This window comes from Mesoplodon mirus (assembly GCF_964341445.2).
Source record: "Mesoplodon mirus genome assembly, chromosome: 4".
NCBI lineage: Eukaryota > Metazoa > Chordata > Mammalia > Artiodactyla > Ziphiidae > Mesoplodon > Mesoplodon mirus.
Window position 1 is genome coordinate 138,487,045 of NC_138979.1, and position 21,294 is coordinate 138,508,338.

The 21,294-nt window shown below is 37.4% G+C and overlaps 1 protein-coding gene across 3 annotated transcripts in view; it reads right to left on the reverse strand.

The window, feature by feature from the left end:
- The window catches only part of L2HGDH (L-2-hydroxyglutarate dehydrogenase), a 61,416-nt gene extending 40,177 nt beyond the window's left edge, over positions 1-21,239 (reverse strand). The window contains exons 1-4 of one of the 3 annotated variants that reach the window (XM_082619675.1): positions 21,009-21,239; positions 11,361-11,476; positions 10,529-10,680; positions 4,960-5,091 (exon numbers count right to left, since the gene is read on the reverse strand). In XM_082619675.1, coding sequence (XP_082475801.1) covers positions 4,960-5,091; positions 10,529-10,680; positions 11,361-11,476; positions 21,009-21,148 — 540 coding nt within the window. In that variant the 5' untranslated portion in view covers positions 21,149-21,239. Of the gene's footprint in view, positions 1-4,959; positions 5,092-6,402; positions 6,554-10,528; positions 10,681-11,360; positions 11,477-21,008 lie in introns of those variants that run through there. The other 2 variants (XM_082619677.1, XM_082619676.1) reach the window with 2 other exon arrangements.
- Positions 21,240-21,294: the final 55 nt, after the last annotated feature.

Sequence of the window (21,294 nt, forward strand, 5' to 3'; positions counted from 1 at the left end):
AATTGATATGGCTTAAATGAAATAAACAGAATAAAAAATTGAGTTACAAGCAAAGCAGCAGGAAAAGGGGAAAATGTAAAGCAGGAGGAAAAGAACAAACATAACTAAGTTATCTTAACAGATTTCATGAAAAGTCCCCAAGTATCTCAAACAAAACCAATTTGAATTCACTAGAATTACTGCTTAAATAAGCCCAAAATAACATCTACCACTTCTTGAGGATTAACATATGCTGGATGCCTTACATATATCACTGTATTTAATTCTCAGAACAACCTGCATTTTACAAATGAGGAATCTGAGGTTTAGAACAATTTTAACTCGCTCAAGGTAAACAGCTGTTAAATAGGCAGGTATGAGATTTAAATCTATGTCTGTCTGGCTTCTCAGCCACCACATTCTGCTGCTCACCTTATGTCAGATCCTACTTTATGGAAAAAAAAAAGACAGAATATAGTGAGATAAAATAAAGAATAATATGTCAAAATTCCCTGACGTCTAGAAATTACTAACCTATGATATTCAAGAGTAGCAGAAAGAAATCAGGTATTCTAAAAATAACTATAAATAAGTAGTGTTGATGGTATCATGGTGAGCATAGCTGCCTTCCAAAAATAAATATAAATGGCTTTGACCTCCCACCTCAAGGCTCCCCTCTCTGCCATGTCCAATTCCATCCTATGTACCAGAACTTGATTAACCTTCCTAAATTAGCACAGTTTGCATATCACTTTCTTGCCTAAATCCTTCAGTGGCTCCCTACTGTTGGATCAGGAGCTGGTAATCTTTTCTGTAGAGGGCCAGATAGTAAATATTTTTGCCCATGTGAGGCTTAGGATCTCTGTTTCAATTACTCGAGTTGGCTGTTTGGCACAAAAGCAGCCATAGACAACACATAAATGAATAAGTATGATTGTACTCCAATAAAAATTTATTTGTGGACACTGATATTTGAGTTTCATATAATTTTCATGTGTCACAGAATATTATTCTTCTTTTAATTTTTTCAACCATTTAAAACAGCTTATAGGTCTTTCAAAATATGTGGTGGGCTGGATTTGGCCCACAGGCCATAGTTTGCCAATCCTGGCTTAAGACCATGTAGCAGTTGCCCAAGGCCTGAAAGAAATCGCCAAAATTAGATATTCAGTGAAGGTGTCTTCTTTTTTTAAAAAAATTAGTCATTCATTCACTATCTCAGAGAGATAAGAATACATGGGGAGAGGAAAAGGGAGAAGAAGACCTACTCCCCCAAGCTAAAAACTTTGATTATTCTGACTGAGTCTGAGGGGAGGGAAAGGTGAGGTTTTCTGGAGTTGAAGATTCTATGACTTTCTCTGCAGGAAGAACTAATTTAACACTATTTGGATTCCTAGTCTCTTGGGAACTTTATACTAATTAAGAAAATCAAATATTTTCATCTAACTTTAACTGCACAACTACAGATAACAAGGGAAAAAAATCTATTTCTATCTTGTCTTTTTGTGAAAGGATTTGAAGCAGCCTGTAAAAACAAACAAACAAGAAACACATATAAAACAATATATGCTAGCATTAAATATTGAGCCAGACAAGTATATGGGTTGGAAAGGAAGAAATAAGTTATTATTTGCAGATGACACGATTGTACATAGAAAATACAAAAGAATTGGGACTTCCCTGGTGGTCCAGTGGTTAAGACTTCACACTTCCACTGCAGGGGGCATGGGTTCGATCCCTGGTTGGGGAACTAAGATCCCACATGCCATATGGTGTGGCCAAAAAAAAAAAAAAAAAGAATTTATAGACAAACTATTAGAATCAATAAGTGAATTCAACAACCAAGATGAATACATGGTCAAAAACCAGTTTGATTTCCATATATCTGTAATGTATAAGTAGAAAATAAACTTTAAATAACAATACTATTTATGAGAGTATAAAAAATCAAATACCTAGAAATAAATCTAAGAGACATGTAAGACCTCTACACTGAAAACTGTAATACATTTTTTTCAATAAATTAAAGATTCAGATAAATGGAGTGATCCATGTTCATGGATTGGAAGATCCAATATTGTAAATATGTCAACTGTCTGCAAATATGCCAACCTACATATTCAGTGCAATCTCAATCAAAATCACAACAGGTTATCTTGTGGACCTAAAATGTATATGGAAATGCAAAAATCCAAGAATAGGCAATACAATGTTGAAGAAGAACAATATTGAAAGACTTACTCAACCAGATGCATAGACCTATTGAAAAGCTATAGTAACTAAGACATTATGGTAGTGGTACAAGAAGAGACAACAGAAGAGAAGAGAGTCCAGACATAGAGCCCACCTATATATAGTCACCTGGTATCACAAAGGTAACACTGCAGTGCAGTGGGGAAATAATGTCTTTTTGATAAATGGTGCTAGGCTAACTGGATATCTACATATGAGGGGAAAAAAGTGTACCTTGACCCCATCTTATACCATAAACAAAAATCAATTCCAAATTGATGGTAGATCTAAATTCGAAAGGTAAAACAACATAGCTTTTAGAAAAAAAGCATAGGAGAATATCTTCCTGATGCTGAAATAGGCAAAGATTTCTCAGAGTACAAAAAAGCACTAAGCATAAAAGAGAAATATATGCATAAATTGATTGAATGATTACATTAAGACTAAGAACTCTGTTCATCTAAAGACACTATTAAGAGTGAAAACACAAGCCACAGAGTCATAGAAGATATCTATTGTATATATATATATATATATATATATATATATATATATATATATATATATACACAAACACATATATACAACAAAAGACACGTATTCAGACTATATAATGAACTTATAAAATTAATAAGAATTAATTGTTAAGAAGGACAGTCAACCCAATAGAAAAATGGGCAAAGGACTTAGTTACTTCACAAAAGAAAATATCCAAATGGCCAGTAAACATATGAAAAGGTGTACAATTTTATGAGTCAACAGGGAACTATAATATTATACTACTACATAGTCATCAGAATGGCTAAAATGAAAACAACAAACAATATCAAGTGTTGGTGAAAATAAGGAGCAACTGTAACTCTCATACACTGCTGATAAGAGTATTATTTGGGACAAATGCTATGGAAAACTCTTTGGCAGTACCTGCCACAGCTAAACATATATATAAATTATGACCATAGTTTCCCTCCGAGGTATATCCCCAACGAAAGTGTGTACATGTGTTCACCAAAATAGATGTGCTAGAATGTTCTTAGTACCACTATTTGCAAGAGCTCCAAATTGGAAACTACCCAAAACGCCCAACAACAGTATAAAGAACCATGCTATATTCATACAAAGGATTATTATACAGCAATGACAACAAATTATAACTACATGCAATAATATGGATGAATTTTATAAACAATACTGAATAAAAGAAGTCCAGACACAAACGAGTACATACTATATGATTCTACTTACATAAAATTCAAAAATCTATGATGTAAAAGAACAGTGGTCATCCTTAAGGGAAAGGTAGTGTCTAGAAGGGGGCATGAGGGGAATACTGAGAAGCTGGTAATGTTCTGTTTGTTGATCTGGATGCTGATCACACTTAACGAAAATTCATCCAGCTGTATACATTTATGATTTTGGATGTATGCTGTGATTCAATAAAAAGTTCCAAAAAATCAGAGCATATAGAAAACAAAGGTGGAAAGATAAGATGAAACAAAGAGCAAAGTTAGTATATGAAAATAAAAATGTATGCTTAATGCTCTAGATATTTGGCAAGAGTAGGGCACAAATGTGTTTCTGCTTAGAGCCAAGGCAAACAGGACAATACAATCAGTTAAAGAATTCAGTGTCCATAGATAAAAACAAGCCAATCGTGCTCAGGAAAAACAAAATTATTCTTAGAACTGGAGTCTGAAATTTCTCCTGAGTGTTCTCAGAGAGATGTTGTTTGACAGTGGACCTATGTCCTCAACCACCTCCTTAGAGTAGAGGCCTCAGTGAGTGACACAATGAGTTTCTCCATAGGCTGATGCCATAAAACCAAAACACAACTCAAGGAGAGTAATCTGGGGTCAAGAAGTAGGATGGGGAGAGAAAAACACTACAGTGTAGGTGTACTACAATCTGATGGTCTGGAGAGATGTATAAGAATGAATGGTCTACATATCATCCAGGCTCTATCCCTTAAATAATGTTTCTCTAAAGCAAGCTTTTGATAAGCACTACCTGACAGTGAGTTCAAGGTCACACTTGCTAAGACAGGTACCCACAGTCCAGCTATTGGAATATGTCATTAAAACACTGGGGAATGGGGAACAGGAGATACAGTGATTCATTGGAACAGTCAGTGGAATGAGAGTTGGACGGATAGCCTCTAAAAGGCTATCAAGGGAAGTTGATATGCAGAGTAACTATTATATTATTATTCGTGTTTCTACCACAAATACAAGAAAGAAGATCTGGTTTTCCCCACAGCATGTTTTAAGCCAGAAACTCTATAACCCACCCTCCTGAAACAGATCCAATACTGTAGCCACTCTCCTCAAAAATTTTTAGTGGCTACCTATGCCTACTGGATAAACTTCAAAGTTATCAGCATGGATATTAAGCCCTTTATGTGGGCTAATTCTGCCTTCCCAGTCTCATCTATTATCTCTTGCTACACACCCTATGGTCCAACCACATCTCACCACTCAGTGGTTTCCAAACATGCCATAGAGTCTCAGACCTCCTCTTGCTTTTGCCTATGTTCTTCAGGACCTGGTAGTTTCTTGTAGGAAAAGAAGAAATCAGGTGTCCAGAGTTTGTGGCAATGCCCTCTTGTGTCTGGCACCTTAATGCTTCTGTAACAGGATTATTTAACTGTCTCTATGATTCCTGCTTCTTATAAACTCACCCTTAGCCTCCATGTCACAGGACTGAGCCCTATCCCTGTGAGCCTGTGTGTGGGGTTAGTGAATCACTTACCCTACAATATGGCTCCTTCTTTTTTATGTCCTCTTGCTGGATCAGCCTCAGGTCCTGGACACCATTCTGCAGGCCTCTCTCATACAGGGCCTTAAGTCTGGGAATTTCTTCTTGTTCAACAGCTACTATAAGCTTAAAAAGAAAAAAGATAAAGAACATGAATAGAGTTAAATATATCATCAGCTATGATAGATAAAATTAATAGAAAATCACAAATTAGTGTATGATTCAAATTGGGTTGATTTTTTAAAACTGTTTTTGCTTCATGTATCTACTTCTCACTTTCTTCATGACTTCACTTTCTTCCTCCACCAAAAAAATTTGTCTTAAGACTGCATTAAAACAAAGGTGAGATGTAGCCTCAATTGTCACTTCTGCTATCACAGTTGCTATATGCACCTTGGCCAGAAGTATCACCATCACTCCCTCAATCCCAGAGGGGAAAGAAGCACAGGTTGCTTAGTTTTTACATTAAAAACCAAACAAACAACAAAAGTGAAACAAAACTAAACAAAAACCAGTACATCAGAAAGACAGGCAATATTCAGTATAATGGAATATCACTAACAGAAAACTATTTTATTTTTTGGAATAAACTACATTTCAAAGTATTTACTAATGCATTCTGTTGCAGAGGAGAAAAACAGAAAATTCGTCAAGACTCTTTTTCTATTTATTTCTGGGCAAGGTATCTGAGGTGGTTTCTTACTTAACAGCTACCAGCAAAGGAAAGCACAGATGATATTCAAAAGTACATCAGAATTCAAAAATCACTATTTCATAGCCAGGAGTCAACCGAACTCCATAAAGTAATACTTTTAATCAAGGTGTAAAAGTTATTTAAATCAACAAATAATTAACCTTAAAAATACATGTGGAATCATAGGGCACTATCAAGAAAGTGAAAAGATAACCCAATGAATGGGAGAAAATACTTGCAAATCATTATCGCTGATAAGGCTCTAATATGCAGAATATATAAAGAACTCTTTAGAAACTCTGTACAAACTTCCAAATATAAAATAAACAAGTCACAGGGATGTAATGTACAGCATGGTGACTATACTTAATAATTGTGTATTGCATATTTGAAAGTTGCTAAGAAAGTAGATCTTAAAAGTACTCATCACAAGAAAAAAAATACTTTTTCTTACTGTGAATGGTGACAGATGTTAACTAGACTTATTGTGGTGATCATTTCACAATACATACAAATATCAAATCATTGTGCTGTACACCTGAAACTAATAGAATATTATATGTTAATTATACCTCAATTTAAAGAAATAAAGGGACTACAAACTTGAGAAAAAAAAAAAAGTTGGGGAGGGGCAGACACTCAGAGGCTCAAATCAGTGACTAAACCAGGAAAACTCTGAAATCAGGTCATTAAGTCACATTGACACCGTTGTGGCCTGGAAGCAGCAATCTGTAAATTAATACCTGGAGCTGAGCTGAGATGGATTAGAAGCAATGATGTGATTTGATGTGAAGAGGGAATATGAAGTAGTGTTCAAGGCTCCAGAAAGAAGTAGGAGTTACAGAGCTCAAAATCATCCTATGGGTAGGCATGGGGCATGGTATGTTTCTCAAAGGTGGATGTTATGGATGTTGTCTGGTTCCTTTGGCTTAAAGGATTAAAAAAAAAACAAAAACAAAAAACTCATAACTCAACCATAAAAACTGTAAATACAGTTTTATATCTTGCTTTTTTTACTTAACACTATATCAGGACCATTTTCCCACATCATTAAAAAAAATCTTCATAGCATCTTTAATGGCGACAATGAACTTTTATTCTTAAAAATTACATGAAGAAGAATTATAGGGAAATATTATGAACAGCTGTATGCAACAAATTAGATAATCTACACGAAATGGGAAAATTCTTAGAAAGACACAAACTTCTGAAACTGACTCAAGAAGAAAAAGAGTATCTGAATAGACCCATAACAAGAAATGGAATTAGTAACTGTAAAGGCTCAGGCCTCATGAATGCTACCAAATGTTTAAAGAAGAATTAATACCAATTCTTCACAAACTCTTCCAAAAAACAGAAGAGAAGGGAACACTTCCTAATTCTATAAGGCCAGTTAACACTCAAACGAGACACAGATATCAAAAGAAAACAAAACTGCATATCAATATCCGTTATGACTACTGATATAAAAATTCTGAACAAAATACTAGTATACTGAATGCAGCGACATATAAAAAGGATTATATACCATGACCAAGTGGGATTTATTGCATGAATGCAAGATCTATTTAACATCCAAAAGTCAATTAATGTAATAAGTTCATATTAATAGAATAAAGGACAAAACCACATGACTGCCTCAAGAGACATAGAAAAGGCATTTGAGAAAATCCAACACCTTTTCATGATTAATATCAACAAACTGCAGGTAAAAAGGAACTTCCTCAGTCTGATAAAGGGCATCTACAAAAAACCCACAGCTATCATTATACTTAATAGTGAAGGACTGAATGCTTTCTCCCTAAAATCAAGAACAACACAAAGATATCCACTTTCACTACTTTTATTCAACATTGTATTAGAAATTCTACCCAGGTAAATTAGGCAAGAAAAAAAGTAAAACTATCTTATTTGCAGATGACATGATCCTGCACATAGAAAATCCTAAGGAATCCACACACACACACATACGAAAAACTATTAGACTAAAAAATGAGTTCACCAAAGTTGACGTATAAAAATCAATACACAAAAATCAATCATATTCTATACATTAGCAATGAATAAACCAAACTGAAATTAAGAAAACAATTCCCCTCACAAAAGCATCAGAAAGAATAAAATATCAAGGAATAAAATTACAAAAGAAGTGCAAGACCTGTAAAATGAAAAATTTTTTTAATTGTTGAAAGAAATTAAAGAAGATCTAAATAAGTGGGAAGATATCCCAAGTACATGGTTTGCAAAATTTAATATTGTTAAGATGGCAATACTCCCCAAACTGATCTATAGATTCAATATAATGGCTAACAAAAATCCCAGCTGCCTTTTTTGGAGAAACTGACAAACTGACCCTAAAATTCATATGGAAATGCAAGGGACCCAGAATAGCCAAAACACTCTTGAAAAAGAACAAAGTTGGAGGACTCACACTTACTGATTTCAAAAAATAAAGAGCTACAATAAACAAGACAGTGTGGTACTGGCATAACGATAGACACACATCAATGGAATGGAATTGAGAATCCTAAACAAACCTTCTTACACTTACGCTCAACTGATTTTTTTTTTTTTTTTTTTTTTTTGCGGTACGGTGGCCTCTCATTGTTGTGGCCTCTCCCGTTGAGGAGCACAGGCTCCAGACGCACAGGCTCAGCGGCCATGGCTCACGGGCCCAGCCACTCCGCGGCATGTGGGATCTTCCCGGACCGGGGCACGAACCCATGTCCCCTGCATCGGCAGGCGGACTCGCAACCACTGCGCCACCAGGGAAGCTCAACTGATTTTTGATACAGGTGCCAAAACAATGTAGAAAGAATAGTTTTTTCAACAAATGGTGCTGAGACAACTGGATATCCACATGCAAAAGAATGAAGTTGGAACTCTTCCTCACACCATATACCAAAATTAATTAAAAAGTGAACCTAGGGCTTCCTTGATGGCGCAGTGGTTGAGAGTCCGCCTGCTGATGCAGGGGACACGGGTTCGTGCCCCAGTCCGGAAGGATCCCACATGCCGCGGAGCGGCTGGGCCCGTGAGCCATGGCCGATGAGCCTGCGCGTCCAGAGCCTGTGCTCCGCAACAGGAGAGGCCACAACAGTGAGAGGCCCATGTACCGCAAAAAAAAAAAAAAAAAAAAAGTGAACCTACGCTGGAGGAATACGTGTAGGGGTAGAAGCTCTGCTTCTGGTGGTGGGGTCTGGGGAAGGGGCAGTAGGCCATCTGCAGAGGTGGTAAGAAACACCTGAAGCAGTCCAAGAAGCAAGCCAAGAAGTTGGATGAGGATGATAAGGCATTCAAGCAGAAACAAAAAGAGAAGCAAAAGAAACTTGAGGAGCTAAAAGCAAAGGCTGCAGGGAAGGCCCTCCTGGCAACGGTTGGAATTAAGAAATCTGTCAAAAAGTAAGCTGTTCCTTGTGCCAGAGGCAATGGTGATCCTTAGTTCCATTCCTGTTTAAATAACTGGATTCCCTGCCATAACATCTGTTGCCACCTATAGTTAGAATGAAGTAGTGTCTTGAAGCCTGCTATACACTTAAGAACAAACTTTTGTTAAAGTTAAAAAAAATGAAATCATACAGTGGTTCATCTTCTCTTTAGTTCTTCTCATTCGGCCATTTCTACCTTAGCTGTGAGGTCAGAGTAAACCCAGCCCAGAATCCTGCCAAAGTCTGTGTTTCAGTCCTTGTTCTAGCTCCAATTCTATAATACTCAGAATTAAACCAACTCATTTGGGGGAAAAAAACTATCACAGATCTAAACATCAGAGCTAAGGCTTTGACATTAGAAGAAAATGTAGGAGCAATTTTTCATGATCTAAAGTTAGGCAATGATTTCTTAGATATGACACTAGAAGTATAAGCAACAAAAGAAAAAAAAAGATAAACTAGACTTCATCAAAATTAAAAGTTTCTGTGCTTCAAAGGATACCATCAAGAAATAAAAAAGAAAATCTACAGAATGGGAGAAAATATTTAGTAATATTTAAAATACCATCATTACTATTGCTATTATTTTATTTAAAAAATATATATTTTTAATATTTTAGTAGTATTTTAGTAAATATCATATAGCTGATAAGGGATATTTATATATCCAGAATATATAAATAACTCACACAAATCAACAATAAAAAGACAAATAACTCAATTTTAAAATGAGCAAAAGATTTGAATAGATATTTCTCCAAAGAAGATAAATGAATGGCCAATAAGTATATGAAAAGATGCTTAACATCATTAATTACTATGTTTGATTATATAAAAACCACAATGATATAGCACTTCACATCCTCTAGGATAGCTAAAATGAAACAGACAATAACAGGTGTTCATGAGGATGTGAGGATATTGGAATCCTCGTTAACTGCTGATGGGGATGTAAAATAGTACACCACTTTGGAAAACAGTTTCACACTTCCTCAAAATGTTAAACATGTAGTTACCATATGACCCAGCAACTCCACTCAGGTATATACCTGACAGAAATGAAAACATAGGTCCATACAAAAACTTGTACATAAATGTCCATAGCAGCATTATTCATAGTAGCCAAAAAGTGGAAACAACCCAAATGTCCATCAACTGATAAATGGATAAACAAAATGTGGTATACCAATACAATGGAGTATAAGGAGGAATGAAGTACTGATTCATGCCACAAGATGAACGAACCTTGAAAACACTATGCTAAGTGAAAGCCAATCACAAAAGACAACATATTGTATGATCCCATTTATATGAAACATCTAGATTTTGCAAATTACATGGATACAGAGAAAGAAAAGCCAGGCATTTTTTAAATCAACATTTAAGATTACTAAGTAAATGCTATTTATAAATAAGTCAAGGCCCTAGTAAAATGCCATACCTTGCCACATTGCTTGTAGGAAATTCCCTTTTGGTTACAGTACTCATAGATGAGGGCTGCGCCTTGTACACATAACTTAGCTTTCAGAGATTCAGGTTTATAATAAATTCCACTATGTATGACACCACTGTTATGTCCAGTCTGATGAATAGCTATAGAACAAGAGAAACAGGTTAAGAGAAACTACATGACTCATTCAAAACTTAAGAAGTGGGGGAATACACTTACATTTGAAGCTATTAGAGACCACTATTTAAAATTCTGCCTGAGTTTGTTCTTATAGTCAGAGCACTTCTAGCCTCCCGTAGCAGCCAACCATGGTGTCTGTGTCAAATCCCTCCAGCCCATCTCTGATTTCAGCTACAACTTTGGTGCACAAACCGCCCCCCTCACCACCAGCAAACCACTTCAAGGGTCCACTACAGCTCTCTGCCTTCTGCTCCAGGGCCTTTTCTAATATTTGGGGCAGAGGGACTCAACACCCTATGGACGATCCTTAACCAAAGGGACAGAAGCTGATGGATAAATGAGCACAATCCTGGGAAACATTAGGTAGCTCCTCGGAGGCCTCAGTGGAATTAAGCTCACAGCTGCAACCTAGATAACGCACCCTCACGAGGTTTTTCCTCCTTCCCTGTTTACTCTCCCCACCTCCTCACTCCTGCCTCCTTGGATAACCTTGAAAAAAATCACCTACACCCAAATCCTAGTCCTAGGTTCTGCTTTCTAATGAATCCAAACTGGGACACTAACATCGACATTCAGCATGAAAGATGTAGAACTGACAAAATGAGCAGGTGCTCAGGTTAAGCAACAATGAGAACATACATACCTAAATCTTTCTCCTTTTCCAGAACACCAATGGAAAGAGCTGGATGTCGCAGAATGAGTGCTCTGGCAGAGGCAAGCCCCACAATTCCGCCACCAATAATGACTACATCAAATGAGCTTTAAGAGAAAGCCACCTTTAAAGTAATGCATGTTTACAATAGACTTTATCAAACTTGACATTTTCATCATCAACTGACAAAGTATGAATTAGTAATCATTAAAATCAAATGTTTATTGGGCTTTGTGATATTTGGCTTTATACTAACGAAGAAACCTGTAAAAGTCACATGCATGTATAATCAGCTACAGCCAGCAGGCAGAGTGGCTAGTTGCCCAAGCTTCTCTAAGTCTCTATAATACTCTGCCCAACCTGGCTACATCAGTGGTTACTCTGTTAACTATCACACTCTCTCCTCTACCATCTATTCTTTAAAAATTCAAGTGCAATATTCTTGAGGATAAGTTAACATTAAGACTTTAAAACCTAGTGTACAAAAATTTATAAATTTTTTATTCTGCTGAGAAGGAAACAGTCAGTGAGAACATCAAACTTAAGGAAATAAGTAGTCCAGAAACGGGCTCAGAACCAGTTTTAGCCGTAACTCTGATTACACAATCATTTAAAAAATTAGAAAGGGTATGTATAGTCTATCTAAATCTAAAATGAAAAGCTTAAAAGATTGCTATAAGTACTGATCTCATGGTCAACAAATCTAGGTTTTACAGAAATGTGGCCTATCTTGCTTCTTCACCCCATTTATTTTTTTTCACTCCCTCCTGCATTATATTATTTCTATCTAAATCTTAAACATCATCTGTAAATATTTCAATGTTATTTCTAAAAGGGCTCTTTAAAAACACACACACAATGTCATTATTCTAACCACAAAATTCAGTTTTTAAATATCATCAAATATTCACAATAAAACGTTTAGAAGAAAACATAGGAGAAAATCTTTGGTATCTAGGGCTACTTGAAGAGTTCACACCAAAGCCATGACCCATAAAAGAAAAAAAATGATAAACTGGACTTCATCAAAATTAAAAACTTTTGCTCTGCAAAAGACTCTGTTAAGAAGACAATGAACAAATTGGGAGAAAACACTTGCAAACCATATATCTGACAAAGGACTAATTTCTCAAATATATATTAAGAACTCTAAAAATAAACAAGTCAAGACTTCCCTGGTGGCGCAGTGGTTAAGAATCCACCTGCTAATGCAGGGGACATGGGTTCAAGCCCTGGTCCGGGAAGATCCCACATGCTGCAGAGCAACTAAAGCTGTGCACCACAACTACTTAGCCTGCGCTCTAGAGCCCGTGAGCCACAACTACTGAGCCCGCGTGCCACAACTACTGAAGCCCGCACACCTAGAGCCCGTGCTCTGCAACAAGAGAAGCCACAGCAATGAGAAGCCCGCGCACCACAACGAAGAGTAGCCCCTGCTCTCTGCAACTAGAGAAAGCCCGCATACAGCAACGAAGACCCAACACAGCCATAAATAAATAAATAAATAAATTTATTAAAACAAACAAGTCATTTAGAGAATAGGCAAAAGATATGAACAAACATTTCATCAATGAGGACAGATATATAGATGGCAAATAAGTACATGAAAATATGTTCAATACCTTTAGTCATTAGGAAAATGCAAACTAAAACTACAATGAGACATCACTACACCCCTATCAGAATGGCTTTTTTTTTAAAAAAATGATAACAACAAACGCTGGTGAGGATGAGAGGAACTGGATCAACTCACACGTTACTGGTAGGAATGTAAAATAGTACAGCCACTCTGGAAAAACAGTATGGCAGTTTCTTAAAAAACTAAACATGTGCTTACTACATGTCTTAGCAACTGCACTCTTTGGCATTTATCCCAGAGAAATGAAAACTTACGTTCCTTCAAAAACCTGTACGTAAGTGTTCATAGCAGCTTTATTCACAATGCCAAAAACTGAAACAGCCCAGATACCATTCAACTGGGGAGTGGTTAAACAAACTGCAATATATCCATATCATAGACCGCTACTCAACAATTAAATGGAACCCACTATCAACACAGGCAACACCTTAGATGGATCGCAAGGACATTATGCTGCATGAAAAAAGCCAGTCTCAAAGGGTTGCATACTGTGTGATTCCACTTATATAACATTTTCAAACTGACAAAATTATAGAGCTGAAAAATAGATTTGTGGTTGCCAAAGGTTAGAAAGGGTAGAGAAATGGGATGTGAATATAAAGGGGTAGGTAACGCAATCTCTGTATTGATGGAACATTTCTGTTTCTTAATTGTGGTGGCAGTTACACAAATTAACACATGCGGTTAAATTGCATAGTAACACACACACAAATGAGTGCATGTAACAGCAAAGGAAATCATAAACAAAATGAAAAGACAATCCACAGAATGGGAGAAAATATTTGTAAATGATGCAACCAACAAGGGATTAGTCTCCAAAATTTACAAACAGCTCACATGACTCAATATCAAAAAAACAAACAACTCAATCAAAAATTGGGCAGAAGAGATAAATAGACATTTCTCCAAAGGAGACATACAGATGTCCAACAGGCACAAGAAAAGATGCTCAACATCACTAATTATTAGAGAAATGCAAATCAAAACTTCAATGAGATATCACCTCACACCAGTCAGAATGGGCATCATCAAAAAATCTACAAACAATAACTGTTGGAGAGGGTGTGGAGAAAAGGGAACCTTCTTGCACTGTTCGTGGGAATATAATTTGTTACAGCCACTATGGAGAACAGTGTGGAGGTTCCTTGAAAAACTAAAATAGAACTACCATATGACCCAGCAATCCCACTACTGGGCATGTATCCAGAGAAAAACATGGTTCAAAAGAATACATGCACCCCAATGTTCATTGCAGCGCTGTTTACAATAGCGAGACATGGACGCAACCTAAATGTCCATCGACAAATGAATGGATAAAGATGTGGTACATATATAAAATGAAATACTACTCAGCCATTAAGAAGAATGAAATAATGTCATCTGCAGCAACATGGATGGACCTGGAGATTATCATACTAAGTGAAGTAAGTCAGACAGAGAAAGATAAATATCATGGGATATTGCTTATATGCAGAATCTAAAAAAAATGATACAAATGAACTTATTTACAAAACAGAAATAGACTCACAGACTTAGAGAACAAACTTATGGTTACCAGGGGGCAGGGGCAGGGGAGGGAGGGAGTTTGGGATTGACATGTACACACTGCTACATTTAAAACAGATAACCAACAAGGACCTTCTGTATAGCACCGGGAACATTGCTTAGTATTCTGTAATAAGCTAAATGGGAAAAGAATTTGAAAAAGAATAGATACATGTATATGTATAACTGAATCACTTTGCTGTACACCTGAAACTAACACAACATTGTTAATCAACTATGCTCCAATATAAACTATAAATTAAAAAAAAACACGAATTCACTTGACATCAGATTTCTAAATTGTGACACTGAAATCAAGAAGTAAATGGAGCCCCAGCAATCAGAGAAGAAAAGGAAATAAAAGGAATCCAAATCGGAAAAGAAGAAGTAAAGCAGTCACTGTTTGCAGATGACATGATACTATACATAGAGAATCCTAAAGACGCTACCAGAAAACTACTAGAGCTAATCAATGAATTTGGTAAAGTAGCAGGATACAAAATTAAGGCACAGAAATCTCTGGCATTCCTATACACTAATAATGAAAAATCTGAAAGTGAAATCAAGAAAACACTCCCATTTATCAGTGCAACAAAAAGAATAAAATATCTAGGAATAAACCTACCTAAGGAGACAAAAGACCTGTATGCAGAAAATTATAAGACACTGATGAAAGAAATTAAAGGTGATACAAATACATGGAGAGATATACCATGTTCTTGGATTGGAAGAATCAACACTGTGCAAATGACTCTACTACCCAAAGCAATCTACAGATTCAATGCAATCCCTATCAAACTACCACTGGCATTTTTCACAGAACTAGAACAAAAAATTTCACAATTTGTATGGAAACACAAAAGACCCCAAATAGCCAAAGCAATCTTGAGAATGAAAAATGGAGCTGGAGGTATCAGGCTCCCTGACTTCAGACTATACTACAAAGCTACAGTAATCAAGACAGTATGGTATTGGCACAAAAACAGAAATATAGATAAATGGAACAGGATAGAAAGCCCAGAGATAAACCCACACACATACGGTCACCTTATCTTTGATAAAGGAGGCAGGAATGTACAGTGGAGAAAGGACAGCCTCTTCAATAAGTGGTGCGGGGAAAACTGGACAGGGATATGTAAAAGTATGAGATTAGGACACTCCTTAACACCATACACAAAAATAAGCTCAAAATGGATTAAAGAACTAAATGTAAGGCCAGAAACTATCAAACTCTTAGAGGAAAACATAGGCAGAACACTCTATGACATAAATCACAGCAAGATCTTTTTTGACCCACCTCCTAGAGAAATGGAAATAAAAACAAAAATAAACAAATGGGACCTAATGAAACTTCAAAGCTTTTGCACAGCAAAGGAAACCATAAACAAGACCAAAAGACAACCCTCAGAATGGGAGAAAATATTTGCAAATGAAGCAACTGTCAAAGGATTAATCTCCAAAATTTACAAGCAGCTCATGCAGCTCAATAACAAAAAAACAAACAACCCAATCCAAAAATGGGCAGAAGACCTAAATAGACATTTCTCCAAAGAAGATATACAGATTGCCAACAAACGCATGAAAGAATGTTCAACATCATTAATCATTAGAGAAATGCAAGTCAAAACTACAATGAGATATCATCTCACACCACTCAGAATAGCCATCATCAAAAAATCTACAAACAATAAATGCTGGAGAGGGTGTGGAGAAAAGGGAACACTCTTGCACTGCTGGTGGGAATGTGAATTGGTACAGCCACTATGGAGAACAGTATGGAGGTTCCTTAAAAAACTGCAAATAGAACTACCCTATGACCCAGCAATCCCACTACTGGGCATATACCCTGAGAAAACCATAATTCAAAAAGAGTCATGTACCAAATTGTTCATTGAAGCTCTATTTACAGTAGCCTGGAGATGGAAACAACCTAAGTGTCCATCATCGGATGAATGGATAAAGAAGATGTGGCACATATATACAATGGAATATTACTCAGCCATAAAAAGAAACGAAATTGAGCTATTTATAGTGAGGTGGATAGACCTAGAGTCTGTCATACAGAGTGAAGTCAGTCAGAAAGAGAAAGACAAATACCATACGCTAACACATATATATGGAATTTAAGAAAAAATATGTCATGAAGAACCTAGGTGTAAGACAGGATAAAGACAGAGACCTACTAGAGAATGGACTTGAGGATATGGGGAGGGGGAAGGGTAAGCTGTGACAAAGTGAGAGAGTGGCATGGACATATATACACTACCAAACGTAAAATATATAGCTAGTGGGAAGCAGCCGCATAGCACAGGGAGATCAGCTCGGTGCTTTGTGACCACCTAGAGGGGTGGGATAGGGAGGGTGGGAGGGAGGGTGATGCAAGAGGGAAGAGATGTGGGGATGTATGTATATGTATAACTGATTCACTTTGCTATAAAGCAGAAACTAACACACCATTGTAAAGCAATTATACTCCAATAAAGATGTAAAATAAATAAATAAATAAATAATAATAAAAATTAAAAAAAAATCAAAATAAAAAAATGAGCAAAAGATCCAAACAGACACCTCATCAAAGAAAATATACAGGTGGCAAATAAGCATATGAAAAGATGTTCCACATCATCTGTCATTAGGAAAATGCAAATTAAAACAATGAGATACCACTACACACCTATTAGAATGGCCAGAATCTGGAACACTGACAGCACTAAATACTCTGGAGGATGTGAAGCAGCAAGAGCTCCCTTTTTATCTCTGGTGGGCATGCAAAATGATACAGCCACTTTGGAAGAAGTCTGGCCGTTTCTTACAAAACTAAACATACTCTTATCATACAATCCAATAATTGTGCTCCTTGGTATTTACCCAAAGGAGCTGAAAATTTATGTTCATGAAACAAACTGCATACAGATATTTATAGCAGCTTTACTCTTAACTGCGAAACCTTGGAAGCGACTAAGATGTCCTTCAGTAATGAATGGGTAAATAAACTGTAATACATCAAGACAATGGAATATTTTTCAGTGTTAGAAAGGTATGAACTGTCAAGCCTTGAAAAGACATGGAGGAACCTTAAATGCTTATTACTAAGTGAAAGAAGCCAACCTGAAAAGGCTACACATTGTATGATTCCAACCATACGACGTTCTGAAAAAGGCAAAACCATGGAGACAGTAAAAGGATCAGTGGTTGCTGGGGGGGAGGGGGAGGAGACGCTGAATCTGCAGGGAATAGAGGATCTTTACAGTAGTGAAAATACTTTATATTACACTATAATGGTGGATATGCCTCATTATACATTTGTCAAAACACATAGATTGTACAACCCCAAGAGTGAACCCTAACATGAACTATGGACTTTGGGTAATAATGATGTGTCAATACAGGTTTACCGGTTGTAACAAATGTACCACTCTGGTGGGGGATGTTGATACGGTGGAGGTTGGCGGTGGGCAGGGAGTATGTGGGAAATCTCTGTAACTTCTGCTTAATTTTGCTGTGAACCTAAAACTGTGTCAAAAAATAAAATCTATTTTAAAAAATAAAATTAAAAAAATAAAAGAAGTCAATGGAGCATTATTTTCGAGGAGAAAAAAAGGACTTCTAACCTAGAGTTAAACTATCTCTTTTATTTTATTTTTTTAATTTATTATTTAGCTGTTTTTATTTTTGGCTGTCTTAGGTCTTCGTTGCTACGCACAGGCCTTCTCTAGTTGCGGTGAGCGGGGGCTACTCTTTGTTGCGGTGCGCAGGCTTCTCATTGTCGTGGCTTCTCGTGTTGTGCAGCACAGGTTCTAGGCATGTGGGCTTCAGTAGTTGTGGCACACGGGCTTAGTTGTTCCACGGCATGTGGAACAACTTCCATGCCAGGGCTCAAACCCGTGTCCCCTGCATTGGCAGGTGGATTCTTAACCACTGCACCACCAGGGAAGCCCAAACTATCCCATTTAAATATGAGGATTCGATAAAGATATTCTTGGGTAAACAAGGCTACAGGAACTTTAACATGCAAGAGACACTCCTAAAAATACTCCTAGACCAAAAATTAATGAGTTAACAACTCAAGAAGTTAAATATAATAAAGAAAAACAAACATATATAAACATGTATATATAATATATAAAACAAACATATATATAACAAAATATAATAAAGAAGAAAAATCTTTTATTTGAAAAGATTTATAATGTAGACAAACCTCTGGCAAGAGTAATGGGGGAAAAAGTGAGATGACACAAATAAATAAAACAGAATAATAAAGAAAAAATACGTAGACACAACAAGGATCTTAAACATAATCAAAGAGTATCATGGAGATCTATATGCTAATAAATTTGATAACATAGATGAAACGGGGTGGGGGACTCTTCAGGCAAAATTACTGAGGCATAAAGAAACAGAAAATTTGAATCAATCACTATATATTAAAATAGTCATCAAAAGCTTTCTACTTAAACACACACACACATAAATTTTACCAAACTTTCAAGGAACGGATAATCTCTATCATCAAAGATATTCCAGAAAAATTTAAAAGGCTGAGAACTCCCTAACTCATTTTGTGAAGCACATATGAACCAGATTCCAAAACTGGATAAGAAGTACACAGAAGCATCTTCTATACCAGTAAGATCCAGCTGAAAGAATAATATAAAATAAGATACTATTTACAATAGCGATAAAGCAATAAGGGAATCAAAGAATTAACCTAAGAAAAAAGAACTTCACAGAGAAAAATTTTAAACTCTATTAAATAACAAATGAGGGACTTCCCTGGTGGCGCAGTGGTTAATACTCCGCCTGTCAATGCGGGGACACGGGTTCCAGCCCTGGTCCAGGAAGATCCCACATGCCACGGAGCAACTAAGCCCGTGCGCCACAACTTCTGAAGCCCGCGTGCCTAGAGCCCGTGCTCCGCAACAAGAGAAGCCACCGCAATGAGAAGCCCGCGCACTGAAACAAAGAGTAGCTCCTGCTCTCCGCAACTAGAGAAAGCCCATGCACAGCAATGAAGACCCAATGCAGCCAAAAAATCAACAAATAAATAAACTTTAAATAACAAATGAGTATGCATAAATGAAAAGATATGCCAAGTTCATGGATGGGAAAACTCAAAATTATAAAGAAGTAAATCTCCCCCTAATCTATCTACCTAATTTCAATAATATTTTCAAAATAATACTTTAAGATACTAAATGTTATATAGAATAAAAGTCTATAAGTAGTAAAGCAATTTAAAAAAAACAAACAAGTGCTAAACTTCTAAAACTGATGAAAATCTGAATAAGGCCGTTGGATTGTGCTAATGTCAATTTCCTGGTTTTGATACTGTTATTACAGTTATGTAAGGTGTTGCTGGGGTAAATTGAGTGAAGAAGGGTACACGAGAGCTCTCTGTTCTTTTGCAACTTCCTATGGATCTATAATCATTTCAAAATAAAAAGTATAAAAAAAAAATAAAAAGTATAAACAAAACCTTCACTAACCTTACCTTTCTTCCCTTAAAAAAAGGTTCCCAAAAGAGCTGTCTACAAACCCCCACGATGAATCACAAATCCTATCCCACTCTAATCCCCCTCCAATCCACTAATACACAGCAGCCAGAATCAACTTCTGAGACATCAACACTTAATCACTTCTTTAAAACCCTTTAAAAGCCTCCCAGCGCTCTTAGAATAAGATTTCACGTGTATTTAAAACAAAAACAGTGCTGTGATGTAGCCCCTCTCCGATGTCATTCCACACCATCTCTGTTCCGCTAAGCTCTAGTCACACTCATCTTGCCCACATTCTAGTTCCCGAAACAGCCAAGACCTTTCCAGCTTTGAAACCTTCGCATAAACCATTCCCTCTACAGAGAGCGGAGAAAAACAGTAGTGGCGAATGTGGTCTCCAAACTCCAAATCACAGGACGCTGAATTCTGCAGGGTTTAATTAGCAACTAACTGAGCTGCTTCTCACAGGGGCAACTCTATGCAGCATGCGTGTGCCAGGAACTGATTGATATAAGACCGGTTTTAGTTCTTCCAAGTAACGTCAGGAAGGCCAGCGAATGAACAGCATATTTGATTGCTTACCGTGTGTTAGGTCTTTTAATCCTCAAAACGACCACTTAACGCGAGAGACTAGAATCCTATTCACAACTGAGCCTTTAAGGACCTTAACTAACCCGCCCAGAGTTGAATAGGAAGTGGCGGGGTTGTATTCAGAGCCAGAACTGTTCTTGACCTCTACTCAACACTGCCTTTCTTATTCTTTTCCTCTCGCCCACAAACCTACAGATGATCCAGGCAGGTAGCTCCTGGCATCATAGGTTGGAGCCCGGGATTCACAGGATCCCGACCCTCTCCCACGCCGAGGACAGGGAAGTAGCGCAGGGGCAGAGGTCCAGCACGAGGCACCTCTGAGAGAAGCAGCGCAGACCGCGGGGGGTCGGGCCAGCGGCTACTCACCTGGTGCTGGCTCTGCGGCCACCTTGGCACAACAGCCAGGGATTCCCCGGCGCGGGCGCGCACGCCGCGGAGAAGCCCCCGGGAAACCCCCCGCGGGCCACTCCGCAGACACTGCCTAGATAACGTAGCGCCAGCACCATCGCCTGCGCCTCCACCCCTGCCTCAAGCCCCAGGAGCCGGCCCTTGAGCCCTACACTGCCCAGGTCCAGGCGCTCTCTAGCCCCGCCCCCAGGCAGAGGCCAATGAGGGGCGCGCCTTCGCCCCACGTGAGAGCAGCCGCCAGTGG